The 10834-nt window shown below is 41.4% G+C and overlaps 1 protein-coding gene across 7 annotated transcripts in view; it reads left to right on the top strand.

Annotated features, from left to right (window-relative positions):
• Rfc1 (replication factor C subunit 1) overlaps positions 1–10834 on the top strand; it is a 66823-nt gene that overhangs the window by 20284 nt on the left and 35705 nt on the right. For all 7 annotated transcript variants that reach the window (XM_031342411.1, XM_031342414.1, XM_031342415.1 and 4 more), the window contains 3 exons: positions 1422–1544; positions 8520–8752; positions 9706–9783. In XM_031342411.1, the coding sequence (XP_031198271.1) occupies positions 1422–1544; positions 8520–8752; positions 9706–9783 (434 nt within the window). The remainder of the gene's footprint in view (positions 1–1421; positions 1545–8519; positions 8753–9705; positions 9784–10834) is intronic.

The following is a 10834-nucleotide window of genomic DNA, read 5'->3' as shown; positions in this document are numbered from 1 at the left end:
TTCTGAGACAGGGTTTCTCTGTGTGGCCCTGGCTGTCCTGGAACTCACTCTGTAGACCAGACTGGCCTCACCTGAGTTTATGACTGGTGGACCGTGCACCAGGCCCTGTTAGCTGCTTATGCTTTGCTCTAAATTGCATGAAATAGTCTGGCCAAGTAGGCAGAGTAACTAGAGTACTATCTCTCAAAGACACAGAGTTAATTCCTACAACCTGTGTGTGACTCTGTTAGGCAGTAGAGCAAAGGGAGATACGAGCTGCAGAGTGGTTCAGATGACCTGGAAAGAAAGTAGGCTCAGTGTGTCTACGGAGTAGGAAGCAGAGAGATTTGGAGAGAGGTTGAGAGTGTAGGAAGGCATACTCCTTTAATCCCAGTACTCGTAGGCAGAGACAAGCCTGTGAGGTTGAGGGTTAGAGAGAGACTCTGTATTAACCACCCCACTCTCATTAAAAAAAAAAAAAAAAAAAAAGATTAAGGAGGTCAGAAATCAGTGAGATGGTAGCACTCTGTCTTGAGGGTATTTATTTGTGTGAGAGAGAGAGAGAGTGTGTGTGTGTGTGTGTGTGTGTATGTGTGTGTGTGTGTGTGTGTGTGTGAACACAGTTGCACATGCTCTGCAAACATTCTACCCCTGAACAACATCCATAGTTCTCTTAAAAGTCACTAAGGTTGCTTCTGCTGGCTCGCAACTCACTTGTATCCCAAACAAGCTTGAACTATCAGTCTCCCTGGCCACTGCCACCATGCCCGGTTTCTTGGTTATGAAGGTGGGAGAAGAGGTTAAGATGTGTTGATGGCAGCCTCTAGGCAAGTGGAAATGACACAGCAATGGATCTTTCCTAGGGAACACTGCTGATGGCCCCATGAAACCCGTGTCAGCCGTTGCTCAGAACATGTATTTAGTTAGACTTTTTTCTTTTACATGTGTGTGGGTGTATACCACATTGTGTGTATGGAGGATAGGTGGTAATTTGGGGGAGTTGACCTTCTCCTACTGTGTGCTTCTCAGGGACTGAACATAGGTTATCAGGCTTAGCAGCAGGGACCTCTGAACCATGTGTTCAGCCCACATGTGGAGTTGGTCCACCTTACCCTTGTTAAGCTAGTTGGTTTGTGGCTATTGTTAAAACAATGATATGATGTGAATCTAATCATGAGTTTATTACTGGATAAATAAATAATGTAAAGATTTAAGACATGCTTCTTGAGGGATTGGTTTATAATGACTACTTTAAAAATACACTGATGCTGGGCAGTGATGGTGCACACCTTTAATCCCAGCACTTGGGAGGCAGAAGCAGGTGGATTTCTGAGTTCGAGGACAGCCAGGGCTACACAGAGAAACCCTGTCTTGAAAAACAAAACAAAACAAAAAAAAATACACTGATATTTCTTTTTACAGTTTTAATTTTTCTCTTGTAGATTCAGAATCAGAGGAGACAGTACAGGTAAAAAATGCTAAAAAGAAATCAGAAAAATTGCCACGATCTTCTAAACCTGGTAAAATCTCTCGGAAGGATCCTGTTACTTACGTTTCTGAGACAGGTAAGGTACTGAATATATTCCTTTTGTCTTTTTTGAATTGAATCTATTAGAGGAAGGACATCATAATCTTTGAAAATTCATGTGTGGTAAAGGTCTAGTTACTGGTGAGGGTCAAATCCAGTACTTCATGCATGCTAGGTAAGCATTCCACCACTGAGCTATATTTCTATCCTTGGGGGAATATTTTGTCTTTTTTTATTCTTCTCAGAGCTGAGGACTGACCCTTTGCCCTTGCTGGGCAAGTGCTCTACCACTGAGCTAAATTCTCAAACCCCACAGGAATTAAAAAGAATTTTGTTTTATTTGTACAGGCGTTTATGTCTGTGCCTGTGGGGGCTACACAAGAGTGTTGGATCTCCTGGGACTGGGGTTCTAGGTTGCTGTGAGCCTCTCTGTGGGTGCTGGGTATCAAACCCCTGTACTGGAAGAGTAGCTAGTCATCTTCGTCTTTTTTTTTTTTCTTTTTGGTTTTTTGAGACAGGGTTTCTCTGTGTAGTGCTGGCTGTCCCTTTTTTTTTTTTTTTTTTTTTTTTTTTTTTTTTTTTGAGACATGGTTTCTCATTGAAGTCCTTGTTGTCCTGGAACTCGCTCTGTAGACTAGACTGGCCTTAAACTGCCTATGTCCCCCACATGGTAGGATCAAATATGTTCATGTAACCACTGCCCAGCAGTAGCTAGTCCTCTTAACTGTTGAGTCATCTCTTCAGCCCTTGAACAATTTTTTTTTAAACATACTTATTTAATAGACTAATGTGTTTCTTACAACATGGATAGATTAGTGTTTTTTAACACCTTTTTGTAGTATTGCTAAATATCTGCTTAGGTACATTGTACACTATTTAAGAGGTTCCTTTAACATGGCTACCTTTGTGGCAGTTTGGGTTCCTGGAAGGTGTAAGGGAAACAATATAGTATTAGGGCTGTAACTGAAGGTGGCAAAGCTCTCCAGCACCCTGGAATGTCAGTGCAGATAGTGTGGCCTTTAACTGTGGACCAGGCTAGCTTTATTTTCTCATTTAGGTACACAAAGGCTCAGTTGAGGCTCCAATCTCAGATTCTCTATTTACTAGGATAGTTTTTAGTGCAGTCTTCTGAAGAGACTCCATATCTCATGTGAGACTTTTATGATACTCACAGTCTCCTTTCCCTCCTCCATTCCACTCTCCTCTCTCTCTCCTGTTTTGTTTGTTTTGTTTGTTTGTTTGTTTGTTTGTTTGTTTTGAGACATGGTCTTGCTCTATAACCCTGACTGGCCTTGAACTCACAGCAGACCTCCTACCTCAGCTTGTCTAAGTGCTGGGATTACAGATGTGTGCTACCACATCTGACTCATTGCTTGTTCCATTCAACCCATGGCATGTATATGTAAAAGTAAGTATTGTCCTTGCCTTACCTAAAACTTTTGGGGCAGTCACATTTCTGTCGCTGTGATACAGCTCTGACAGTTGAAGGGAGGAAGGGTTTATCTTAGTTCCTAGTTTGGGGTGACACTGTGAGGAAGTTGTGGCAACAGGAACTTGATGACATTGGTCACATTGCAGTCACAGTCAGGAACCAGAGAAGGATGACTGACTGTGCCCACCTTGCTTTCTCCTCACCATCCACTCCAAGATCGTAGTCCCCAGATGAGTCTTGCCCATAGTGGGTCTTCCACCTCACTCAGTCTGTGGAAGACACTTGTCACTGGCACACTCAAAGGCCTGTCTTGACACTGTGATTCTAGGTCTCATCAGGGTGACAGATTAGCTATTGTACCCCTACTATGATGTTTAGTATCCTATGGTATTCTATTTTCCCATTTTATTTTATTTTTTAAAGATTTATGTATTTTATGTATGTGAGTACACACTGTAGCTGTAGAGATAGTTGTGAGCCTTCATCTGGTTGTTGGGAATTGACTTTTAGGACCTCTGCTCACTCTGCTCCAGTAGGCTCCGCTGTCTCTGGTTGGCCCTGCTTGCTCAGGCCCAAAGATTTATTTATTATTATAAATAAGTATACTGTAGATCAGATCACTAGACGAGAGCATCAGATCTCATTTCGGGTGGTTTTGAGCCACCATGTGGTTGCTGGGATTTGAACTCAGGACATTCAGAAGAGCAGTTGGTGCTCTTACCCTCTGAGCCATCTCACCAGTCCTGCCCATTTGATTTTAAAACTGTATTTTTTATTTCATTTTATGTGCTTTGTCTTCTTGTATGTCTTTGTACTGTGTTTGAGCCTGGTGCCTGAAGAAGCCAGAAGAGGGTGTCAAATCCCTTGGGACTCTTGGAGTTTCAGATGGTTGTAAGCTCCCATGTGGAGACTGGGATTGAACCTGGGTTCTCTGTAAGAGCAGTATGTGCTCTTAATTGCTGAGCTATCTCTCCAGCCCCATAAAATTGAAATGTAGAAACTAGTGATGTTCTTTCTATGTTGAAGACAGACTCTCATTCAGCCTATTCTGTGGATATCCTATGTAGCCATGGGTGATCTTACTCAGTTTCACCAGCAGCTGCTGTTTGATGGAAGAAATTCGGGTTTTTCTTTGTCTTCACCTTTTTTTTTTTTTTTTTTTTTTTTTTTTTTTTTTTTTTTTTTTTTTTTTTGGGTTTTTCGAGACAGGGTTTCTCTATGTAGCCCTGGCTGTCCTGGAACTCACTCTGTAGACCAGGCTGGCTTCAAACTCAGAAATCCACCTGCCTCTGCCTCCCAAGTGCTGGGATTAACGGCGTGCGCCACCACTGCTCGGCTGTCTTCACCTTTTTTAATGCTAACTTTACAGTAATTCTGGAGGCAGTGCTTTGGGAGTTGTACTTATCTATGATGAGTGTTAATTGGGGGAAAAAGTGGAGGAGGTGCTATACTTTCTAGGGTGCTCTATTAGGTCCATAACCAAAACTTGGGAAAATAGAAAGTATTATTCTTTGCTTAATTTTAGAGTTAGGCAGTTTTGTGTATGAGACAACAAGTATGCTATTCTGTTTGAGAGCTTCTTATAGATGCTGAAGTATGGAATGGTTGTAGCAGAAAATGTCTAAGTAAGAGAACTGTCCATTGTATTTGATTATAGTTATTGAGAATCAATAACTAATTTGCATATTAGGATTTTATATAAAAGAATCGTAAGTTTAGAGATTTTGAGCCTGGCTGAAGTATTTAGATTAACGTATTTTAAATCGCCTCAGGGAATGTTGTTTCCTCCCTATGTAGAGATGGCTCTCCTGGCATCAAAAATTTTTGTGTACTTAAGCATACATGTATTTATTTGGGTATATATTTATGCAGCCTGATTTTTCCATTATTTAATGTCTTAACTTGCCCGTGCCACTTCTCCCCACAGGATGCATGCGTAGTGTTGGGTGTGATTTCCTAGCATGCACAAAAGAGAAACCTTTTCACTGACTCGTTTGACTCAGAGGATTTATTTCTCATTTATTAATGAGACTCCTGGCTTCTCTGTCAGTTTTGTTTTTCTGCTTATTTGCAGAGACTGTCTCACTTAGCACACCTGTGAACAGAGGTGGGATGCTCACTGCTTTTCTTTTCATTTAAGTAACAAATATTTTTCAGTCCTAACAATTGAACTTTCCTCTACCCTTCGAAACCAAGATGGCAGTGCAGGGTTTGGCTCGAGAAGTGTTGAAAGGCACTTCATGCATACACTAAGGCTTTGCACTCCAGCTTCCCTACTTAGGTTTCACTTGTTGCTAAGTCAATTATTTTTAATCTTTCTAATGAAATCTTCCTGTTAATTGGATTTTGGTATGTTCCAGACCAAAGGCAAGAGAATCGGAGCCTCAGGACAGTCAGAGCCACCTGCAGAGGCCAAACTCTGAGCATCAGGAGCTCCAGAATTAGATTTGGTTTTCCTGCTTGCCTTGTAAATAGATTTGATTGCAGACCTTCACATTATTCCCTTCTCTCTCATCATTATCCTTCCAAACAGATGAGGATGGTTAACTCAGAGTGGCAGAGCCATCTCCTCTCCCAGGCAATTCCTCTACTCTGTGTTGGAAAATGCTAGTTTACTCGGTCATTGTTAGCACATTTGAGATTATGTTGTCTATAAATAAAAATAAATGGTGTTTTTACAAGGAGACAAATATCCTGGAGGGAAATTTTAAGTGTTGAGTTGCCTGTGATTTTCAAGTAGTTGTCAGAAATCTGACTTAGATCTGTTTATCAGGGTTTCATTACAGCTTTGGGGAGGGGAAAACAGCTTGCCTTTGGCTTCCAACAGACAGAAACAAATCAGCTTTACTAGAAAACAGGAATGTTTTACCTCTGCACATTGTTCAGGACTGCAGAAGGTTTATTTTACCTGAGGATGGCCCGAGCAAAACCTTCTAAGTGATTGTGTCTTTGCAGGAAGCAAATTACGCTGTTAGATTCTTTTTGGCCTACAACTCACTGGAATTACTCCTGTGTTAGTTTCCTAGGTGCTGGAGTTACAGGACTGTATCACCATACCTGGCCACTTAGCCTCTGTTGCCTTCTTTTTACAAAATGATGCAGCCTTTGAAATTCTAAAGGCTAATGGGGTCGTTAAGGTAGCTAGTTGGTATAGAGATAGCACTGTTCTTTCTTGAGGTTTTGGTTTTATCAAGGCATTATTATGTCAGGATGTCTTCATCCTGTGATTCATAGAGTATTATAGTAGTTAGATTTCCATCACTACAACAAAGTACTTGGCTCATATTTCCAGACACTTCAGTTACATGGCTGCTTTGTTTATGTTGCCCCGACCCATCCACCCAAGGCATAGTTTGTCTGTGTAGTCCTGGCTGTCCTGGAACTTGGTTGTAGACCAGGCTGGGCTGGAATTCAAAGATCCACTTGCCTCGGCTTCCTGAGTGTTGGGATTAAAGGTGTGTGCCTTGTGCCCCCTACCCCCCAGTTGTTTATGGGCTTTTTAAAAGAATAATTCTTTATAATATTTTCATTTAAAAAGCACTTATTTTTTATTTTGTGGTTATGTTTGCCTGGTTGTACGTATGTGTACCACCTGTGTGTAGTAACTGCAGAAGCTAGAAGAGGGCGTAGGATTCCTCTGAAGCTGGAGTTAGAGCTGGAGTGAACTACTGTGCAGATGCTGGGAATGGACCTCTGGCTCTCTGCTAGAACAAATGCTCTTAACCATGAGCCAGCCGTGTGGAGTATGTGCTAGCTGGGAAACAGAAAGGGGGAGGAGGCTTTAAGAGGCTGGGGATAAAATGTATCCCATATGGTTTGGATGGATGGATGGATGGATGGATGGGTGCATGTGTCTCAGTGAGTATTGGAGGTTAGAACTCATGTGGAAGTCAGGGGTCTCAGGGATGGAATGCAGGTCATCTGGATTGGCAACAAAGAACTTGCACCCATTGAGGCACCTCCCTGGCTGCTGGAATTTTTTTTTTTTTTTGATATAAAATGTAACAAACAGTTTGAGGTCCCAAATGAATGGTTAGATAATTGTTAGATGTCAGCCTTCATTATGTGTGTCGCCAGAGTGTGAACTTCTTCCCACCTCTGTGACCTACCCTAGTCAGCATCTTGTCTGGAGCTGCAGCCGCTTCCTGAGCTCCCTACCTTTGCCTTTCCTCTCTGCAGTGTGTTCTCCAGAGGACATGTGGTGCTAATGCTACTCGGGCTTCTGTGCCACCACTCGAGTTTCTTTCTTTCTCTCACCTAGGAAGTCCTACAGAATTTAACTCTTACCTGCAGCCACACCGCCTTCAGCCTGGGAGCACACTCACTGTAAGGGAGCACTGTGACTGGTGCTTGCAGTTCACATTATCTAACTGTTCTTGCTAGAGGGGTCTTTATGGCATGGCTCAGTACAGATGTTGCTATCAAAGAGATGTTGCCTAGTCAGGCATATTAGGTCATACTAGAAATCTCAGCATTAGGGTTGTTGAGGCAGGTTTGAGTTGGAGGTTGGCTCTGGCTATGTAGGAAGGTCAAGGCCAGCCAGAACTACATAGATTCAAAAACCAAAAGATTGAGAAACCCATTGGTGGTGCATGCCTTTAATCCCAGCATTTGGGAGGCAAAGGCAGGGGGATCTCTGAGTTTAAGGCTAACCTGGTCTACACAGTGAGTTCCAGGACAGCTAAGGAATACACAGAGAAACCCTATCCAGAAAACCAAAACCAAAAAGAGGCACACACAAGGCCTTGAGTTTGATTTCCCAAGAACAAGCTTTTTTGATGTTTGCTTTTACCAAAAGGACATCCCTCTGTTTCTTAGACATTTTCTTTTTCTTTTTCTTTTCCTTCCCTTTTTCTTTTTTCTTTTTTCCTTTATGGTGTTGGAAAGTGAACCTAGGGTCTCTTTTTTGTTTTTTGTTTTTTTTTTTTTTTTTTTTTTTGAGACAGGGTTTCTCTGTGTAGCCCTGGCTGTCCTGGAACTCACTCTGTAGACCAGGCTGGCCTTGAACTCAGAAATCCTCCTGCCTCTGTCTCCCAAGTGCTGGGATTAAAGGCGTGCGCGTGCGCCACCGCTGCCCGGCAGAACCTAGGGTCTCTTATGTGTGCCATGCAGATGCTCTTCTACTTTTGGGGATGAGGAATCACTATTGGAGATTGGACTTCAGGCCCCTTGTATTCTTAATCACTCCTTACTTTTCTCTTGTTTCACTTTTTCTTCATGCAGCTTGAAAATAAAATGTGTGTGTATATTTGTTTGTATATACACATATGTATGTATAAAATTAATGTATCTGTTTTTTCCTGGAGACTATGCATTCGTTCTGTGAGGTCAGGGAACGCATCTTTCACTACTGTATCTCTCCTTAGCCCTTAGTTGTATCCTCAGTGTCTGGTATATAGGGGTTGTGTTGCAAATATTTGTGCAGCTAGCTGTAGTCCTGGCCCTTGTAAATGTCAGAGTGTCTGTTAGATTCAGAAGAAAACAACTCAAGGTATTAGTTTTTTTTTTTTTAAAGCTGGTAGAAATGATTAGTTTATATAATTAAGGCCTGTGCTTTATCAAAAATACTTTCCATTTAAGATGAGGACGATGACTTTGTATGTAAAAAGGCAGCCTCCAAATCAAAAGAGAACGGTGTATCTACAAATACTTACCTTGGAACATCAAATATGAAAAAGAATGAAGAAAACATTAAGAGTAAGAATAAACCGTTATCTCCAATAAAACTCACACCAACATCAGTGCTTGATTATTTTGGAACTGAAAGTGTCCAGAGATCTGGGAAGAAGATGGTGGCAAGCAAGAGGAAAGAGGTGAGTGTTCAGCATGCTTTATTTTTATTTTTTAAAGATTTATTTTTTATTTTAAGTGTATAAGTACACTGTAGCTGTAGAGATGGCCCGTTCCAGCCCCCTCGCTCTGGCATAATTCACTGTAGCTGTCTTCAGATGCACCAGAAGAGGACGTCAGATCTCATTATGGGTGGTTGTGAGCCACTATGTGGTTGCTGGGATCCAAAATCAGGACCTTTGGAAGAGCAGTCAATGCTCTTACCTGCCGAGCTATCTCGCCAGCCCTCAGCATGCTTTATGAATAATGAGAAATTTTTCTGCGATTTGGAAGATAGGGGAATTAGAATTATGTGTGTGTGTGTATTTTGTCCTCGAAAGTAGGAAAACATTTAAACTATAAGAAACAGTCATGGTTCTTAGAAATTAAATGGAATTTTCAAAATGTAAACTTACTTTACTGTTGACTTCAGATGTACACAGTTGTATTTTGGAATGGGATAGAGATGTTGTTTTATCAAAGTGTACCTATGCTGATCTTCTCTAGTGTGACTGATACTGGATTTGTTCTTCCCTAGCCGTTTAGGAGATATACCTGTGGATACAGTACAGTAAGGGTAGCACCTTAGAGTAAGCTGGCTACAGTGTGTGCTATCTCTTTGGCAGCTCCACAGGACTGCCATGTTTACATTAATTTGCCAGTGGTTTAGACTACTTCAGTAGCCAAAGCATTAACCTATACTGTGCGTGTGCACACTTCTTTTGAACATATCAATAGAACAAAATGAGAGTCATCTGTCTGTAGAGTGTCTAGTCTTTATGAGATTGGGTGTTACCAGAACAACCACAAACTCGACTTTCTGCCTGCATGGATTGTGACTAATGTGTTTAGTTAGTGTTGCCTACTAACAAACAAACCAAAACCTTATTTTTAGCCAGATTTATGCTTATCTTGCTTGATTTTCTTTGGAATGCAGTCTTCTCAGAACACAGAAGATTCCAGATTAAATGATGAAGCCATCGCCAAGCAGCTGCAGCTCGATGAAGATGCAGAGGTACTGCCAGTCCTCTTAAATAGCACTGTGAGCTTGATGTTCTGACTTGGGACTTCTGTTAGCCAGGCAAACAGCCAAGGGGGTTTATTCCTTTTCTCCTTTTAAGTTTCTCTTTAATAAGTTCTGCCTGCCTGTCTGTATGTCTGTATATCTGTCTGTCTCTGTATATGTATGTGTGCGTGTCCTGTCAGTCCGTCCATCTGTCCATCCATCCATCGAAGGCAGGACCAGAACTCATTGTGTAGGCCCGGCTGGCCTTAACTCACAATTTTGCCTTAGTTTTCTGAGTGTTGGGATTATAGTAGTGCACGGGCATGAGTAGCTCAAATTGAGCCTCACTAGGGTTTGGTGTAAAATAAATTAAAGTGTATGAGGATAAAAATTCCTGTGAAATAGAAATGATGAGACTAACAGATAATTATTTATGTAAAAATTTTGAAGTTCTGTGACTGGGAGGCTCCTTAGTGTATTTGAAAGAATTTCATTTTCTCCTGTCTTCTTTTTACTTTCACTCTGAGCACACATACTCTTTCCCATGGCCGATGTACTCTATACACTGATGACTTAGCAATCTGCCTTTAGTTCAGGATGCTCTCTTGAGCTGTAAGCCCATATCTGACAAAGATTTATTGATCCACCACGTTCATAGCTTGAGGCCAGCCTGGTCTACATAGCAAGTCCCAGACCATCCAGTACTATATAGTGAGACCCTGTCTCAAAACAGCAGCAAAAACCAAAGCAAAAATACCTTCCTTGTTTTTGGTTATATTGAATTATATTATCTCTAACCAGGTGTCCCGATGACACTTGGTAGTATGAGTGGCGTAGGTCACCTGTGAAGTCATTCTCAGGAACCTAATTGGCTTTATCTTTGCTGAACAGTGGAGGATTATCTACTTCTTTACAAAGAACCAACGGGTATCACAGCCCTCTGTTTCCTGTTTCTATCACATTCTTTTAGACTCTTTGGGTAAATTATTAATCTAATGAAAGACTTTTAGGGTGTTAATCATTTATAGTCTTTCCTAATTATCTTCTAAGAATCCCTCCC

The sequence above is a fragment of the Mastomys coucha genome, unplaced genomic scaffold (assembly GCF_008632895.1).
Source record: "Mastomys coucha isolate ucsf_1 unplaced genomic scaffold, UCSF_Mcou_1 pScaffold22, whole genome shotgun sequence".
Lineage (NCBI taxonomy): Eukaryota > Metazoa > Chordata > Mammalia > Rodentia > Muridae > Mastomys > Mastomys coucha.
The sequence above is the reverse complement of the archived record's forward strand: the minus strand, read 5'-3'. Positions and strand labels throughout refer to the sequence as shown.